Source organism: Ochotona curzoniae, unplaced genomic scaffold, assembly GCF_017591425.1.
Source record: "Ochotona curzoniae isolate NIBS_2020 unplaced genomic scaffold, NIBS_Ocur_1.0 scaffold_3835, whole genome shotgun sequence".
Classification (NCBI taxonomy): Eukaryota; Metazoa; Chordata; class Mammalia; order Lagomorpha; family Ochotonidae; genus Ochotona; species Ochotona curzoniae.
Window position 1 is genome coordinate 19,486,962 of NW_024467114.1, and position 19,094 is coordinate 19,506,055.

The following is a 19,094-nucleotide window of genomic DNA, read 5'->3' on the forward strand; positions in this document are numbered from 1 at the left end:
CCCCACCATCTAGAACGTTCCTCAGAGGATACTTTCATGTGTTTGGCATTTTTGTTTTAGGAATATAGGTTAACCATTTTATAGAATAGCCTCCCTTTTGGGTTTGTTAAAACGTGACTTATAAAGATAATTTTCAGGAAAAGCAAAGTCACAACTTTATATAGAGAGTATAGAAATATAAATGAACATGTGTTTAAAGAATGTCTTAACCTATATAATATGAAGGAACCAGGCGGATGTTACAGTCATTTCAAAGGAGAAGTCGAAAGAGCACAAATGTGTACAGAGCCAAGGAATATGGAAATGAATTGCAAATGGGAACCAAAGTGATTTTCCACAGCAGGGAAGAAAGCAGTCAAGTCATCACCAGGCAGGGCAAAATATGTACATTATCAGTAACCTACAGCTGACAAAGAGGGTAAAATAGCTGAAAGAGAACCACAGGTTTGTAATCTGATAAGCCAGAAGGGTATGTTAGGCACACTGCATAGTTTTTCATTGAATCATGGCCCTTTTCTTATAATTTTTCATGATCAGATCTGTGCTAAATGTGTTTGTTTGGAATATCACAGAATGGATGTCTGTGTGTGTATGTGTGCACGTGCATACACATGTACATGTATTTCATTGCACCTTATCAACAACACGGGTAGTCTCTTTGTCACACTGTTTCTGTTAACTTTGATCACGTGATTAAGAGAGCATCTTCCAGATATCTTCATAGATAAATTGCAGTGAGAGGTTTAGAAACAATGTAAAAGTCTATTTTTGACCCAATTTCACTCACTAGTTTTGACATTGATATTTCTTGTCTGGGTTAATTATTACTGTGAGAATTTGTAAATAAGGGGTTTTCTAGTGCTGTCATTCCTTCTGTATTATGGATTTCCTTTCAGTGCTGGATAGAAGATTATTTCTTCCCAACTTACTGATTAATTTATGTATTTACTTCCAGTGGGGTATGGGAGTAAATGAGCAACATTTCCTGGAAGCCACTTTGGCATGAGTTTTTCCCACTCTGGCATGACTTTTTCCCACTCTTCATTTACTGAGGTCAAGTTGGAATTTTAGATTGCCGATGATGGAAGTAGTAACACCATGGAAATTTGAAAATTGTACAAATCAGATCTGTATACTTTTTTCACATAGATTTAGCCCTTAAACATTATAAACGTATACATCAATAGTATTATGTGTTCATTCATTCCTGTGTACTCAGTTGGCTGCAGTCAACCATTGTGTCCCACATCCAGTCATGGAAGCCCTTCTGTTCCAGCTCCCAGCATTTTTTAGTGCGTCTTTACTGTTTGTTTTTTGCTCATCCAGATCCTACATCACCCCAGTCTGGGTGCTTGCCACTTCTGGTGAGAGTTCTGATTTTTCTCTTAGTGGAGAGTAATATTTGGCCTCTGCAAGTTTCCTACCATAGGCTCAGGTGTGCCTCTCTGGTCACATTTCATTCACAAGTGACTCTTGGATGAAGGAAGGAAAATACAGTTGACCTTCAATCTCTGAGGCTTTGTCCATCTGATGACTCACTACCAGATTGAAAATAGTCAGTACAGGAGGGGGACTAAGTCAGCCCGGGCCAACGACCCACCAGTGTGCACAAGATCTGTCACTGGGAGGAAACCTGATAGAGGAGCTTGGGAAACTGCTTTGCCACGAAAAAACTAAGGTAAGGAGCAGCCCAGACCAGGCCAGGTTACAGTATCTGCCGGCATACCTGTGGGTCAGGTCTGGGGGCAGGCCAACTGGGCCAGTTCATGATAACCACTGGCAAAACTGAGAATCAGGATGGTTTGCAGGATGGGCTGGGTTGGACCACGGCACCCATCAGCACTCATATGACCCAAGACGGGGAGGTCACAGCCTCGTAGGGGAGATGTAGGGATTCCTCTGCTGAACCACTGCTTCTGCTGATGAGCATGAGGGCTGGAACTGGGGGCATTCCAGTCCCAGCAGGGCTACAACACCTGTTGACCTGCATGCGAACTGGGTAGAGCCAGGCTGGGATAACTGACTGTATCCACTGGTGCAGGCATGAGCCGGAGTAAGGGCAAGCAGTTTGGGCTTTGCCACAGCAGCATCTGGCAAGCACTGGAACTGGGGGCAACTCCTGTGAAGCTAGACTGCACAACCACCTGGAGAGTGCATTATCCAGGGTAAGGAGTGGGTCCAGTAGGAAAACTGTGGGCACTTCTTTGATGGGCACTAGCTCCCACTGGTAAACAAGAAACCAGGACTGGAGGCAGGTCTTACCAGACAGGTGGTGGCTCCTACTGACATGATTGAGAGCTGCAGGGTGGAGTCAGTCAGATTGAGTTAGGCTTCAGCACCCTTTGAAGTATATGAGAGCTGAATGGGATGTGAGAGAGACAGGACCAGTCCACTGCACAGGCTGGCAGGCACAGAAACCAGGGCTGAGGGTGGGCCCTGGGGGGTTGTTGAGGGTTGCTTTGACTGGGCCACAGCTCTTGATGGTACATGGAAGTCAAGTGTGTGGCGGGCAGGGCTGGGCCGGGCCGTGGCACCCACGGATTTGTGTAAGTAATGGGGCTGAAGATAGAGCTGACCTAGCAATTACAACTAACGGTGTGTGCATAGGTTTATGTGGGTGACAGAATGAGCTGGATCCCATACTGTTGGGAACACACAGAAGTCAGGTCTGGGATCACCTCAGATGAGATTTCTTTGAGGATTCCCCCCACTAAACTGTTGGAATCAGAACTCCAACCATGGAGAGTGGCAGAACCTACCTGCTCTCCAACAGTGGAGTGCATGTGTCTGAATGGGGCTACCTCTTAGTAAAGATGGTGCAGTGGACAGCATATCATACCGAGAAGCACATGGAAGATTAGGTAGTCCGTTGGAGCCTGTGGAGGACATATGGTACCATGGCATAGGAAGGAGGGCAGAACAAGTTGGTCAGCCACCCCAGAGAAGCATGACAGCAAATTTCTGGGTGAATGGAGACTCTGGGGTAGACTGTGTCAGTCAATGGATCTTAGAAGGATTTCCTCATCCTTGGATCTGTGTGATCAACAGCGTGTCAGAACTATTGAAACCACTTGAGCAGAACCCTCAGAACATGCTCCACATTGGGGGCCCTGGGATGATACCTGGTAGTTGCTCCCCACCTCTGGTTAATGAGGAAATTGGGAGGCTGGGTGTGGCTTCTACCCTTGATTCTCCTGTCCCTCCAGATCAGAAGATAAGGAAGGTGTGCAAATAGTGGTCTCACCCGCTCTCCCATAGTTCTCAACCTTTCCCACCCTAATCAATTGTGTAAACGTCATCAAAAATAAATTTTAAAAAAGAATGTAGTCTGGGGCCCGGCGCAATGGTGCAGTGGTTAAGGTCCTCGCCTTGCATGCCCGGGATCCCATATGGGTGCCGGTTCTAATCCCAGTGGCCCCGCTTCCCATCCAGCTCCCTGCTTGTGGCCCGGGAAAGCAGTTGAGGATGGCCCAAAGCCTTGGGACCCTGCACCCGCGTGGGACACCTAGAAGAGGCTCCGGGCTCCTGGCTTCGGATCAGCATAGCATTGGCCATTGCACTCACTTGGGGAGTGAATCATCGGATGGAAGATCTTCCTCTCTGTCTCTCCTCTCTGTGTATCTGCCTTTCCAATAAAAATAAAAAATAAATCTTTAAAAAAAAAAGAATGTAGTCAATGCATTAGTATCTGTACTAAACATGTACCAACCTTTTCTTGTCATTATTCTTGAAACAAAATGATAGGTGAACTATTGACAAGCAGTTTACATTATACTAGATATTATAAATAATCAAAAAATGATTTAAAGGAACTTTAAAAATTGGAGACTGTTTATGGGAAGATCTGCACAGGTTAAATGTAAATATAGTGCCATTTTATATAAGCAGTTTGAGCATTTTGGTATCCCCGGGGGTCATGGAACCAAACCCCATGTTTACTGAAGTCACATCTGTAATTAATATTTTTTAAAGAGAGGTAGGAAAATGATGAGGAAGGAGAAAGAATGAGGATGATCTCTTCGTGTACATTTTTGATTTCTTATTTTATGAAACATTAGATTTTAGTCTTTCTGTGGCCATCAGCATTCTAAAGTGGTTACTTTGTAAGTGGCTGAGCATCTGAAACCTACCATAAACCATTCATCAGCCCTGCACTGGGAGTCTGCTCTGGGTGTGGCTCACATGATACTAGTGACTCCCAGGGCAGAATCGTCACCCTTGAGGAATTGTGAAAATGAGTGAGTGACATGTCTTTGGGTTGTTGGCATGTAGACACATGTGCCACTCTGTCTTGTTGAGGAAGGAGGGTTGAAGGCCAGGTGGACTTCCCGGAGGAACCCAGGTGAGTTTGTACACAGGACAGAACAAGTTGGGCAATAAGCAGATAAGTATTTTATACAGAGGCAAGAGCATACATAAAGCCAAGAGATACCTGGTGGACTTGAGGCATTGGAAGTCGTTTAACCAGACTAGAATCGCTTGTTTACCTTCTAGAACCCAGTTTGGAAACAAGGTGCAATTGAGCTTGCTTGTCGCCTTGTCTCTCACTACATTCTTCTAGAGTTGCAGCCTTGGTGTCCAGCATGATTGCAGCGTCTTTCCTGTGCAGAATCTTTTTCTCAAGAACAGAAATAATAAGATCAGTGAGCATTTTACCAAAGAAAGACAATAAAATATTTCTTTCACTTGGATCTTTTTGTTGAGAACTTAGCCATTGTTAACCCTCGGGTTTCCCCCATCCAGCAAAGGAAGTTATTCCTGTTGCTTTACTTGTAAGTGGGTGTGAAAAGGTGGATGGAGGGCCTTGATCCTGATCATTGTACAAAATATGCTTAGGACAAATAGAAAGTAAATAAATCACTGTCATTGTCAGAGCACACTGACTTCTTACTGACAGTGTTGCTTTGAGAGAGATAAAATTGCTTTACTTCATGACAGGTCTATTTTTTTTAATGTGTTTGATCATGAATTTGATTCAGGATGAGGTTCTTTGTATAAAAATGTTTGCTTTCAGATAAGCCACTCAGATTGTTGTTTTTAAATTTTGCAGGCGATACCAGAAGTTACAGAAGATTATGAAGCCTTGGTAAGAATATATGATCAATTGATATTAATGATGTAACACTCCTTTCTTCTCTACATAGTTAACCCTGACCCTCTGACCGAATAACTATGCATCTAGATATGTTGAGTGGGTTTTTTTCCTTTCTGTTTGATCTTCTTATAACGAAGTTCCTTCAAACTTTTATTTCCTTTCCTTCTTTTTATAGTACAACGGGTGTTTTATGTTTGTAACCAGTAAATGATCACTTCAGGATTTCTACCCTTCTCATGGAGCGATGCTGGCATCATTTTATGTATTACTTTAAACAAAACTTTCTCTTTTGTGAATGTTGTGATGTTCAAAGTCAAAAGTCTTTGATTTTCTTCAGAGCTCAGAAAGACACATTCCATATTAAAAAAGAATCAACATCCAAATACGGAATAAAAATGATTTACTAGGAATCTGGGATGGTGCTCAGTGTACCTGTCTGTCCAGTGAATTACATGATAATTATGTTTGGAGATGTCAGAACTTCTGAGAGTTCTCCCTCCTGACCAGGATGAGCCCCCGTTTGGGCTCAGAAGTACTCTTACGCAGGCTAAACACATCTCAGTGGTGACAAGTTACTATGCGAAAATTTAAGTTTGAGAAGGAAGATGGAACAGAATATCAAAATGTGAATCATACTTTTTTTTTTAATTTTCAGGGAAAAATCTTCATCACCTTCAGAGTCCTGTAATACATTGTGACAGACTGGTCCCAAATCATTCTTTTTCCCTACGCTTCTCACGTAGAAAAAGTGGGGAATACGACTGAATTCTGGACCTTGACAATATTGTACTTAAATGTCTAGTATGCAATGAGGGATTCCCAGGATATAGGAATTCACCATAGTTAAGGCAAAAAAAAAAGCAGGTAGTAGCTACTGACTTGGAGATGATCTGACGTAGAAATAAGCAGATGAAGATCTAAGAACACCTTCCACAGTTAGGTTTGTAGAATATATTAAATGTAATGAAAGCACAGATGGGAAGTCTTTAATGGAAATGAAACTCATAAAATGAAGCAAATTGTAAATCATACAATGGGAAAATGCAGTAGTTAATATGAAGGGCTTAGCATTTTGCGTGTTGATGATTATGATTAATAGTGTATTGAGCCTGTGATTAAGTTGACTGAAATCATGTTTTAATAAAAATTAAGAAAAGGGGCTCAGCACGATAGCCTAGAGGCTAAAGTTCTCACCTTGAACGTGCTGGGATCTCATATAGGCTCCGGTTCTAATCCTGGCAGCCCCAGTTTCTCATCCAGCTCTCTGCTTGTGGCCTGAGAAAGCAGTCGAGGATGGCCCAAAACCTTGGGACTCTGCACCCACGTGGGAGACCTGGAGGAGGCTCCAGGCTCCTGGCTTTGGATAAGCACAGCTCCAGCTGTTGTGGCTAGTTGGGGAGTGAATCACTGGACGGAAGATCTTCCTTTCTGTCTCCTCTCTGTATATCTATATATCTGACTTTCCAATAAAAATAAAATAAATCTTTTTTAAAAATTAAAGAAAGAAAACAAGGAAGAAGGGAATTGAGGAGTGGGAAAGTATGGCTGTCTCAGAATTGTACCAGTGAAAAGCATGGGATCTGTTCTCCATACTAATAAAGATTTTTAAGGTGGAAGAATTATTGTAGATGATTGGCTGTGGCAGATGAAGTGCCATTAACCTAAAGATAGAACAGCATAAATTGGTCACACTGAAAATTAGAGTAAATGAGTAGCGCGTATTTGATCTGAGTGATAACAAGTTGATCTAATATTAATTTTTTGTGGGATCCCAGACAGAGAATGAAATAAATAGAACAGAAAAATATTTTAGGGACTAATGATGAAAGATTTATGAATTTATGAATCTGTCTGAGCTGTCTGTGAGTGCCAAGATAAATACGAAAAAAAAAAAGAAGAAAAGAAAAGAAAAAAAAGCTGTCTAGAAACAGAGTGGTCAAACATCTGAAATCCAAAGGCAGAATCCTTAAGGCAGCCAGAGAAAAGTAACCCATTAATTATGATAAAATTATCCCTTAGAAACAATAGAGACCAGTAGGTAGTAATACCTTAAAAGTGCTGGGGGGTAAAAAAAAAGAACTTACAACCCAGAACTTTATATGTAGTAAAAGTAGCTTTGGAAGCGAAGGTTGAGTAAACATGCTTTCAGATCAAGGGAAGCTAAGGTAATTCTTTGTCAGAACACATGCAGCATGGCACGTATGAAGCAAGTTATGTGGCTTGAAGTGACATGACACTAGGTGGAAATTTGTGGATCTATAGGATTGTATGAAAAATGCTAAAAGCTATAAATATGTGAATAGTTATAACAAATATAGTTTTCTTTACTATTTTTAAAAAGACATAGCTATAAAACTAAGATTAAGATGATTTTTATGGGTTCTATGGCAGTGTGGATGGAATATGTAGGATTAAAAGAGCACAAAGAATGGAGGAGTGAAACTACCCCATAAGCAAGCTCCTTATGTATCCTTTCCCCTTTAAGTAGGCTTTATGAAATGATTGGTGCACATTGTAATCCAAAGTCACAACTAAGGAATTAATAGAAGAATAAGTCTAAATCCAAATAAGGATTTAAGTTGACCCACTAAAACATAATTTATTAATCCAAAGGAAGATTTTATAAAAAAGGAGAAACAGTGTATAAAATATGCTTAGGACAAATAGAAAGTAAATAAAAAATGGATCGACTTAAATCCAATCATGTCAATATATTAAGTGCAAATGGACAACTTATTTCAGTTAAAAGTCTCATAAAAACACATGACTCACTTCTACTTTATGAGATGCAGGGTAAATGCAAGAGCACATGTAGTTTGAAAGTAAAATGATAAATATAAATAAATAAATATCAAGCAAATGATAATGACAGCAGAATTGAGACTGTAAGATAAGGAGGAATGATTAATAAGAATTACTAATTAATAATAAAGCGTGGTCAACTTAAGTATATGACTTTAAAATACATGAAACAAACATGGATAGCTGCAGAGAAAAAATTAGCAAAATTTCTTATCATGGCTGCAAATTATAACACTGTTTTTTCATAACTAAGACACATTGGCCAAGAGGAATAAAACTGACACTTCAAAGCTGTCTTAGGGTAAAATAGGAAATCTGAATACTGTTAAAGAGAACTGAATTCACAGAATCCTCCCAATGCAAAAACAATTGGGATTCTGTTCTATAGTTTTAGCAGAATTGCTGAATCCGTACACTTGCAATCGTTGTATGTGGCTAGGTTCCCTGTATTGCCAAACCCTGACAAAGACGGTGTGGGGAATAAAGTTCACGGGTCACATGGCCTAGGCACAGAGACAGAAAATCCCCTAACTCCATATTAACATATATAATCAAGCAATAAATAAAGCAGAATACATCTGGACTGATCAGGGTTTATCCATGAAATGGTATGATGTGTGAAAATCAGTATCGCTAAACATTTTAACAAAATAGAGAAAGAAAATGAATTGTCTTAATGATGAAAAAGCATTTCATGAAATTGAATGTTCATTTATAATAAAATTTCTTGCAAGTTAAGAATAGAGGGGAGGCTTTTCATCCTGATATAGGTCATCCACATAAAACTGTCATACTTAACATTGAAAGATTGAATTTTTCCTACTGTAAAGATGGAAGATAAGGCAAATGTGTTTGTTTTCTGTTACTTCTCACTATACTATGGAGTCCCTAGCTATTGCAGTAAGTCAAGAAGGACGTAGAAGGGATCATTTTAGAAAGAAAGCTCAATCTATGTCATTGAAGGCATGGCTCTCTGTGTAGAAAAAAAAGGAAGTCCTAATGAATCTACAAAGACATTGCCATGCTTAACTGAATTGAGCAGGTTTGGAGGGTACAGCATCAGTGTATAAAATGTGTTTTTATGAACATTAACTGCAAGTAACCGGAACCTGAAAATCTAATGCTTTTAATTATTAAGTGCCACAACTCATAAATGAGTTATGAATAAACCCAACAGGTGACATACTGTGTGCTGAAAACTAAGAATATTCCTAAGAGAAATTATAGACTAAAATTAGTGGAGGCATATTCGGCTTCATGGATTATAAGATACAACATTGTTAAGATAGCGATTCGTCCTAAATTAATTTGCATGTTTAATGACTTAGCAATCAAGCTTACAAAGAAAGAAGATAAACCCTACCGTTTAAATGGAAATATATAGGATCTAGAATAACCAACATGATCAAAAAACAGGTTTGAGGATTTTATTAAGACTTCCTTCAACACTTAAGGATTAAGTTAGTTATCAGAATAGTGTCATATTAGTATAAAGGAAGAGAGAAATTGATCATTGATGTAAATCTAACAAGATAGTTGTAAGCGAGTTGGCTGGCAGAGTTGATGCTACAGTTCTGAAAGCCGAGTGAAGTGTCTAAGTGGTGAGTTAGAAATCCTTAGCTTTCAATGAATGTGAATTGGGCCTCCCACAACCAACAAGAGCTAGCTGAAATGACAGGGTCGAGTCATCGCTTACAATGTGGCACTCAAGGATCTATTCCAGAGGATGTGTGATAACTTTAGAAGTGACCTTCACTCTCTCCTCCAGTTCTGAACTGAGCATCGCTCCCATGGAAATATCCTGAAGCAGTCTTGTTTTATACAATTAGCAGCATAAGTTTACATGCTGGTTTTGAGACTGGCTGGATTTTCTGGAATGAAGATGATCTTCACTTACTTGTTAAGAAACAGTTACATTGGATCATCCCAGCACACATGGTGTGTTGGCTGTGATGGTGGTCCTCGGCCAGAATGCAAAGTTTGCACTTGGCTACACTGCATTCTGTAGTGCAGAATCTTTAGTCTAACACTGTTAAAAATAAACAAATACACGAAACAAATGCCAGTGTTCCTGAATGTGCCATGTGTTGCTTTCTATCTAGAATTCTCTTAGCCTTGATACTCTGCCCAGCTGGATGATGTCGGAGGTGGGACCATGCTTTCTGCCTGCCCACGTTGGAACCTGAATCATATGGAATGCAAATCAACACCAGTGTCAGGGTTCCATAACAGCCTTTCTAAGCCGCCTCATTTGGAGGAGGCAGTGGAGTACTTTGAATTGCAATGTAATAAAACGTGGCATGCCAGCCCTACTCTTAGGTTGGATGTTGAATTTTTAAACAGTTGTCCCTTCTGGAAACCTATTATGCCATTCAACAGTCAAACATCTATGTGTGTGTGTAGAAAGCTTACAGCATGTAATCATGCACGTGTGTGCATTAAATACATTTGTTATGGCACAATAGACATTGTCACCATATAATAATGTGTTATAGGTCATGCTTTATAATTCTGTATGTCTATCACCCATGTGTGTATTACCCTTTCTGTTTGTGTATTTATCTATTTGTATCTGTCTGTCTAGACTGAAGAAATGAGCCATCCTTTTAGCATCAAAGCTGGTGTGTGATGTGAAAAACTGCTCTCTCTTTTCAGTCATCTCTACAGGATAACTGAGAATGCAAACAGCCTTGTGCACACTTTTTAAAAAAGATCTATTTACTTTTATTGAAAAAGAGGTTAACAGACAGGAGAGACAGAGGGAAAGATCTTCCATTGGCTGGCTTACTCCCCAGATGGCTGCAACAACCAGAGCTGAGCTAATCCAAAGTCAGGAGCCAGGACTTCTTCTGGGTCTCCCACTTGGGTGCAGGGTCCCCAGGTTTGTAAGCAGAGAGTTTAGGAAGTGGACTAGCTGGGACGCAAACCAGTGCCCATGCCTGTACTGGATCCCAACATTTGCAAAGAGGAGGATTAGCCAGTTGAGCCATTGTATCTCCCTCCAACCCTTTTTACAGGTGAAACCCTGACCTTCAGACCAGTTGAAAGAGTTGGAACCTCATGGCACTCTTTCTTGTGTGATTTTTTTTTCCACCTTCTTTTCTGCCCAAGGCCCTTGCAGACTGTCTCAGGAGTCTGTACAGCGTGTTCTGGAGCGTTCCAGGGGAGATTGATTATCCCCAGCTGTTATTAGAGGCATTGGGATTAGGGTTCCATCTAGCAGCTAGCCAGGGAGCAGTCATTTGGCTGTCAGCTCATTGGAGAGCATAAATATAATTTATCTTTTGCTTTTAAAACTGCTAATGAAGACGAATGCTGTCTGTATTCCCAGTCTCAGGGATCAGGGGCTGTAATGGAGAAGGCACATGTATTCCTTGGCTGTACCTGCTCGATTGCTGGCTCTGACACTGACGTCATTGAATAGAGATTTCTGCCTGGTGGAGACACCTGGAGCATGAGCTTTACTTGATATGTTATGCAAATCCTTTAGCACATGAGGTTTTTTTTAGCATGACAGCTAATAAACAGATGTCAATTACTGGTTATGATTTAATGGCTGTTTTTACACCTTTTTAAGTAAACAAAATACAGTAGCTGGCATTGCTTACTAACATTATGATATAAAAAGTTTCATAGTAAACCAATGCTTATCTAATCTATTAATAAATTTTACTAATTTCTCTTCTTAAGGTGATTTCCTTTGTTCCCCCTACAATCTGATACTTGTATTTTCTTGTGATTTACTGGCTGTAGAGATATTCTGGAATTTTTATTTAACTTTTCTCATCTCTCTATATAGTCTCTTTTCCACCTGTCTTTCTAGTTTTCTCCTCTTGAAATAAGTTTATGTTTTCTGGTCGAGTTTTCTTTGAGACACGATCCTCTGATGCCCCCTATTGGGCTCCTGTAGGATTGGACTGTCCCTGTGCTTTGCAAAAGCCTGAGACACTAAGCCGCCTTTCTCTCTTGGTTGGTTAGTTTGGTTTTTCCCTTGGTTTTAGGAGCAGAGAATCCTAGACACAAAGAAGGCAAAGCAGTTGAAAACTATGGGCTCTGTTCTTAAATTCTGCCAATTGTGTAGCGGCTGATAACAGACACTCGCAAGCTGTTTCCCATTCACACATTAAAGGGTTTTCAGTAAGACAGTCTGTTTCATTTTGGCAGCAGTGTCTGGGTTAGCCATCACCACCATCTTTACTGAGGAAGGAAACGGAAGCGTGGCGTGGTGGAATAACTTGTCCACTGTGAGCTGGAGGGACAACTTCTGTTGTCTGGCTCTGGAAGCCACCCACCTAACGCTTCCTGTCTGTTGTGTCTCACCCCCTCTTGTACTCCAGCAGCCCTGGGTCTCTGTGTACCCTGGAGAGCTGCCATCCCTTTCACAACTTTTGCAATGATGCAAAATTCCAATGGCTATTTTTGAGTGGAAAAATCCAAAGAGAAATGGAGTTTTTTTTTTTTAATGTGCAACTTCTTTCTATTGTATTAATTGAAAATGGATGACAAGGTTGAATCTAAATTTGGTAGGGTACTTTGCAATGTATCAGTAATAGCATTGCATGACTCTGCAGGATAAAACTCGAAATAGCCAACGGGTATAGGAATTTGGGTTATGGCCTCATGCCGTGTAGACATCCTCATTGACATGGCATAATATATTCGAGAGTGAGTATTTATCTCAAAGGTCATTGGTTGAAATCGAGGAGTTCCATAACTGACAAGGAAGATGAACATCTGGACAAGATTCTGTGTATCTGTTCAATTGCTCCCTTGAATGTACTGGCTATGGTTTACTAAGTGTTCTGGGAGCACACTTCTCTTACCTGAGCCTGCCTTATATCTCTTTGGATTAGATTAGATCTCTTCCACAGCTTTCTCCCTTTTGATGAACAGCAAAATCATTATATGCAGTCATCATCTCCACAGAGATTTCATAAAACCTATTAGTGGGAGAGAGATGTTGGCTAAGGTGACATCAAAGTGAATGCATTGATGTGCGGACGCCTGTGTCTCTGTAAACATATAGAGGTGTATATGGACTACTTGAATCTTTTCCAAGAAGATTGCACATTAATCTTCCCTCTGGGTACTTGTGGCCAACAAAAGAATCACACTACCCTCTCCTGGCCATCCTGATTTTTCATTCTGAGATTCACTTGAGGGTTTCATTTACTTTGACTATATTAAATGCTCCACCAGCAGCCGGCTGGCGGAAGAGGTGTTATCGTTGGTCAGTATTTCAGAGAGGCTGAATGAGTTGTCCGGGGGTAGCCAGCACGCCATTCTAACAGATGGTGGGAGGCCAGAACTGTTAGATTGAAGCCCCACTCACCTGGTCATTCTGTCCTCGCGCTCAGTCACCGGGATATGTGACTATGTCACCCAGTGATTTTCCTAAGTTCTGCGTGTGCTCGCCTTGCGGCAGCTCTCACTGCTGCCTTTCTGGTAATCCATGTCGGTCCCATCACTCTGGCTTCCCTCTGTTTTGCAGCTTTGGAGACATGCTGTCCTTCACCCTGACAGCCTTTGTGGAGCTGATGGACCATGGCATAGTGTCGTGGGATACGTTTTCCGTGGCGTTCATTAAGAAGGTAATGTGGTTTTTGCTACCCTAGATTTGCACCACTTCTTTCCTTCATGGATGTGTTTCTCTGCTCTGGAGGTGATTTTATTCTTGCGTGCTTTGGTTCTTTATGTTTGAAAGGTATGTGTGATTTGTGAGAGTACTACATACATAGGAGTTATGACATTGGACTTCTTTGTGACAGTGACACTTTGTTGTCATAGGTGGGAGATGATAATCGATTGCATGGAAACACCCATAGTTAGGGAAAGGGAAATCAGTGTGTCATGTGATTAATACATGCACAGGCATCCATGAGCATTACTTTTATTGGCATCCAGACTTAAACAGAGTCCCTATGGTTCTTTCTCAGACCGTCCACCCCATGCTGGTCTCTAGGGCAAAAAAACAGGCAAAATGCATTACAGTCCTGAGTTCCTAGATTTAAAGCAAGGAGGTGAGGGAATGATGCATACCTGGATGTCTGGGTCCATGCATCTTAAGTGGAATGAACCTGCCTACTTGTGGTCATGGACCAGTCAATACTTCAGGCATCAACCAGTTCAACTGGCCAACAGCTCTCAGATGCCTGTTCCAGCTCTTAGTAAGTTTCTGTGCATCCGTCATGCACTAGGCTGTCTCTCCATGCACCGTGAGTGTAGGATGGCTGTAATTACATGGCTTGATCCATAGGATTTGGCTCAGAGTAAAATTTTAATGTATTTCTGTGAAATAAATGCTTAGAATTTGATTAGCTATTAACATGCAAAATGGATGCAGTAATACTGATCTTAAGTACATTTTAATTAAAATTTTGGTTATGAGGAGAAAAAAATTATAGATCTGTATTCTCTTTATGTAGTATCACTAGTGGTTAGAGACCGCTTTATTTTCTATCCATTTAAGAAAGTGTTTGTCACTCACTAAAATTAAATGTAGAAATTATATTAAGCTTAAGAAAATGGAGACTCACATTCAATACAGTTGAGGTGCAAACTTAAATGCTTTTAGAAAGTAAACAGATTTAATATATTTGATTTCTTTATTCCCAGTTATTCTGCTTCTTTTGGATTGTTACTTGGAAATCTTTTAAATGAATTTGAGAAGAAGAAAAGTAATCAGAAAATTACTTGGTTTTTTGTTTTTTTTTTTTTTGAAGGTTAACTTTTTATTCATTAGCTGGACCAAATTCAGCACTTTGACAACCCAAGAATTGTATGCAGGCATCTGTCTTTTAAATGGAGCTTTATCTGCCCAAAAATCAACGAGGAAATGTGCTGACAAAAGATGCCTATCTCTGCAGCCTCAAGCTGGCTTCCTATTAATGCCAAATTCATGCCACTTTAGAGAAATACATTTTTCTCTGCCAGCTCCTGACTCCTCTCTATTCCTTTATTTGGTTTTGTTCTGTGTGGGGCCGGCTTCTCGCTTACAAACTTTGTAATAAATTACAGCATTTCATAAACAAGACAACCCTTGGAATTACTTAATACCAGTATATGTTGTTATTGCTTTTTAAATATGTGGCTACTTAAAGAGAGGGTAGGAAGACATGAGGAGGAAAAAAAAGAAAAAATAATAGAACTATCCGTGTTGTGAGTTGGTTTCCTTAAGCCAAGTATAACATCATTTCCTTCTCATGGCAGGAAAATTTCCCATAAATGCTCTTGAAACCCTTGCTGTATAGGAGGACCTGGGTTAACCCCACAAGTATTGTCAGTTCCTGGATACACATCAACCATTTCCTTGTAGAGACCCAGTAATTTCTGTCTTTTAAAAAATTTGAAGGGTTTATGGATCTGTCCCCAGAGAAATTAAAATGTGAGAGTGACATGCTGTGCTTTCCATGGTTGTTTTAATTTTTCTTTTGATAGAAAATGTATGGAAGTTTTCATTCTCAATGTTTATTATGTTGCAAATTCATCCACCATGATGCCTATCAGTTTTTAAAAAATGTTACCCAGAGATTCTTCTGTTATATTGAGTTAACATTTTTAAATGAATGAGCTGTATGGAGTGGTAGTAGAAAGGAACTTTAAGAAGTTTGTGGAGGAAGTGGAATTCAGTGGAAAGTTTATGTTGGTGCAAACCTGTTTTGAAATCCATGCATGGTTTTTTTCCTGATGTGTGCTTTCCACAGACTCTGCAAACTTGTGTATATAATGACTGTTAAGTCCTCTTTCCTCTTTTCCCATGATACAGACATACTTTCAGGAAGCTGTCCTGGGACTGGCTTAGGCCGGTTTACCCATGTCAACCAAATTTGCACCTGGGAAGCAGGAAGAAATTGAAAGCAGAGGAAAGTGTTGCTGATCATTGAGGGGAAAAAGAATTAGAAATCTTAACCAGACAATCATTTATTTTCATTTCATTTGAGAGAGAAAGAAAGACACGGCACACAGACACACAGAGATGTTTTCTATCTGCTGACTCACTGTCTAAATGCCAGAGTACCCACAACAGCAATAATCAGTAAGTGAGAGTTTGATCATTTAAATGTCTGCTAAACATCACTGACCAGTGAAAGCCAAAATAAAAAGTTAGTTTCAGCAAACCACTGTTATCTTCTGCGAAGTTGTGCATATGTCTCTGGAGTTGAGTGCTCACTGTGTCAGGCAGATCTCAGCTCGGTGCAGTCTGCGAGACACTCAGTCTATAACATAGTTAAGTGTTGCCAGAGTGATTGGTTCCAAATGTCAGTGAATTATGGAAATGGTGAGTTTAAAAGACTTTAAATTATTAGTTTAGTGATTGCTGTAATGATTAGCTTCATGAGGGAGACATATATAGAAATGGATGTAAATGTGGAGTATAAATATGCCCACATAACAGCTAAGATTTCAGATCAGAGCAAGCTTGTTGAAAGAGGGAGAACTTTAAAACCCATCATAGAAAGACGTTCTTATCAGAAACCATTTAGAGTTCTGATTGAATATTTTGAGAAAGGAAATTGTATAAAAAGAAACTTTATGAAGCTGGGTGGTGTGTTTCCACTCAGTGGAAAATTTGAACAGAGGAAACTGAAACAGGCTGTTTGGGTCACACAGGTGTGAGCTGGTCCAGTGGCCAGTGTTGTGTATTATTAGTCTCTATTGGGTATGGGTGCTTTAAAAAGATAGAGAAAATATAATTGGGAAGGGAGGAGTAAGAGACAATGAGATTGACTTCTGTCCTATCTATTTTTAAGCTTTGTTGAAATATCCAAATGGAGGTGCTTCTTGGATCCCAGGAGTATGTGTGAAATATATTTCGCAGTAAATGTCTTATCGGTCTCAGCAAGACCAAAAAGCCCCCAATGTTAAAAATTGGGTGTATCTTGCTCAGCTTCGTACTACCAGATCCATAAAACAGTGTAAGCTTGTTATATTGCACATGTGCAATTCATGTTTTTGAATAGTTAATGAATGAGTGAGTAAATATTAAAAGACTGTAAACAGGCTGAATAACTAAAGCTTGGGGAGTGGGAGGAGTTTAACAGTATCCGCAACAGGTGCAAGATCCGTGGAGTCCTGACAGATATGCATGTACTATAAACAGATTGTAAGGAGAGAATCAGTGGAGACAAAGCCAGAAGTATTGTCCATGAACTGCTTTCTGAGTTTTTGACTTTCTGTTACTACTGCCAAGAGCTGTGAGTGAAAAGCAGCAGGGTGGTAAGTCTAGGGATTTCTCTTCTCTTTAGCAGAGGTCTAAGTTAAGTATTAAACCAGGAACACAGGGTGAGAGTTTTTGTGTGAGAAAGATGGCCATGCCGAAAGAAAGGTGGTCTTTGTGTGGTAGACTTGGATTGGAGCAGACTGGAAAGATTAAGGCAAAGGCTTGCCAGCAACAGTAAACACTTTGAGGAAGTTTATAAGGCCCGAGTGGAGGCTGGAGCAGTCTTTTGAGAATCTTTAAATCCTCACATTTTTTTTCCCCCTGCCTTCGGATTGTAAACGAAGGGCTTTTTTGGAACTTGAAAGCCTGTAGTCCCAGTAGTTGTTAGTGGCATTTCACCCCACCTCCTGACATCCTTGAAGCTCTGGGCCAAACGGGGTGCTTATACCTGCACCTCCCTCCCCTGCTCTCCCCGGGGGAGTCTGTGGGCAGACACACTTGAGATGTTCACGGGAAGTTGTCAAGGGACATTTGCGTCTTGTCACAGACTAGGGTGGAGAGGGGATGAGGAGAAGGGGTTGATGGAAGGGAGAAAGGCAGAAACTGGTCCTGAAAGAGAGAAGCAACAAGAGTATTTGTCATGAAACAAAGTTATTTAGCTTTTTAAAGAGCAGTCATTATGTTGATTCAATAATGGCCTTTTAGTATGAGTTGTCAACAGACAGTAATAACATTTAATGAGGCCTCTAAAATAAAACCTTTATGTTACCCATGTGTTTGCATTGCTGCGATCCATTACTGTAACCCCTATTTACTTCCCACTTACATTCTGATTTATTATGTTTGGGGATTTAGTGATTAATTCCTTAAGGAACGTATTTCAGAGCTTAAACTATTATTTTAATTTTTAGCACTGCTAATTTAGATGCTTTCCTATTTGTTAAGTTCAAGAGCTAGGAAGAATTTATTTTAGCCCCATACTGTAATGGGAAGAATGGGGGATTGCCGGCTGTTGCTTCAGACTAGCAGTCATGAAAGTGGCCAGTCACGGTGAAGTTCTGTCAGTTGAATCGCGTTGACAAGTGTGACGTGTGTGAACCCCTGAAGAACGTAGCAGGGACATGTAACAGTAATGCAAACGCCGTGGGTTGTATGGAGGAGTAGTCTGAGGATTGAAGAGGAATGGCTGTGAGTGTATGTTGAAATTATTGTCTCAGAGGAACACAGGCTCTATGATATTGCTGCTGCAGCTGTCTGTCCCGGAAAGCTGAAACCCAGAAGAATCATCTTGGGAAAACCACACAGAATTGTCCTTTGAATATATGTATTGTTTTGAAAAAAGAACTTGATTGTGAAATTTTTTAAATAGGATGAGCTGTGCTTTGCAGTGTGCTGTAAACAATTGGTGTGGACTCCATGAATTTTTGGGATTTTTCCTGTAATTCCAGCATTTTTCGTGTCTTATGTCTCCTAAGGGATCCTAGCTGACATTTTTGGTTCTCTTCTTCTCTGTTCCACTGAGTAAGAGCAGCCCGTGAAATGTGTCCCGTCTTGGATTTGCAGATCGCAAGTTTTGTGAACAAGTCAGCCATTGACATCTCCATCCTTCAGCGGTCCTTGGCCATTTTGGAGTCCATGGTGCTCAATAGCCATGACCTCTACCAGAAGGTGGCGCAAGAGATCACTATTGGCCAGCTCATTCCACATCTTCAAGGGTAAGCTTGCTAAGGCCTCTCTGGGAGGTACTGTGCTTGACACACAGATGTGGCAGTGCCCTTGGGAACATTCCATATTGGTTTGATTAAATGAAATAGAGTCTTGATGTGCTGTTGTAACCCCACCTCTGGTAAGCTCTTTGTCTGTTCTGGGCACTGTTCTTTCCCTCCGAGAAGTATTAGTTTCAAGAATGTTGGTAGATTTTGGTAGAGTTCTCCTTCATGAGATGTAATGAGACATTTGTTCGCATAAATTGTTTACAGAATCGCCCCCTGATGTTATAAACGGTGTTTTCTGTGACACATAGCTACATTTTCATAG

The 19,094-nt window shown here is 40.4% G+C and overlaps 1 protein-coding gene across 3 annotated transcripts in view; it reads left to right on the forward strand.

Annotated features, from left to right (window-relative positions):
• ELMO1 (engulfment and cell motility 1) overlaps positions 1-19,094 on the forward strand; it is a 489,334-nt gene that overhangs the window by 165,652 nt on the left and 304,588 nt on the right. For all 3 annotated transcript variants that reach the window (XM_040964657.1, XM_040964658.1, XM_040964659.1), the window contains 3 exons: positions 5,051-5,086; positions 13,389-13,488; positions 18,621-18,772. In XM_040964657.1, coding sequence (XP_040820591.1) covers positions 5,051-5,086; positions 13,389-13,488; positions 18,621-18,772 — 288 coding nt within the window. The remainder of the gene's footprint in view (positions 1-5,050; positions 5,087-13,388; positions 13,489-18,620; positions 18,773-19,094) is intronic.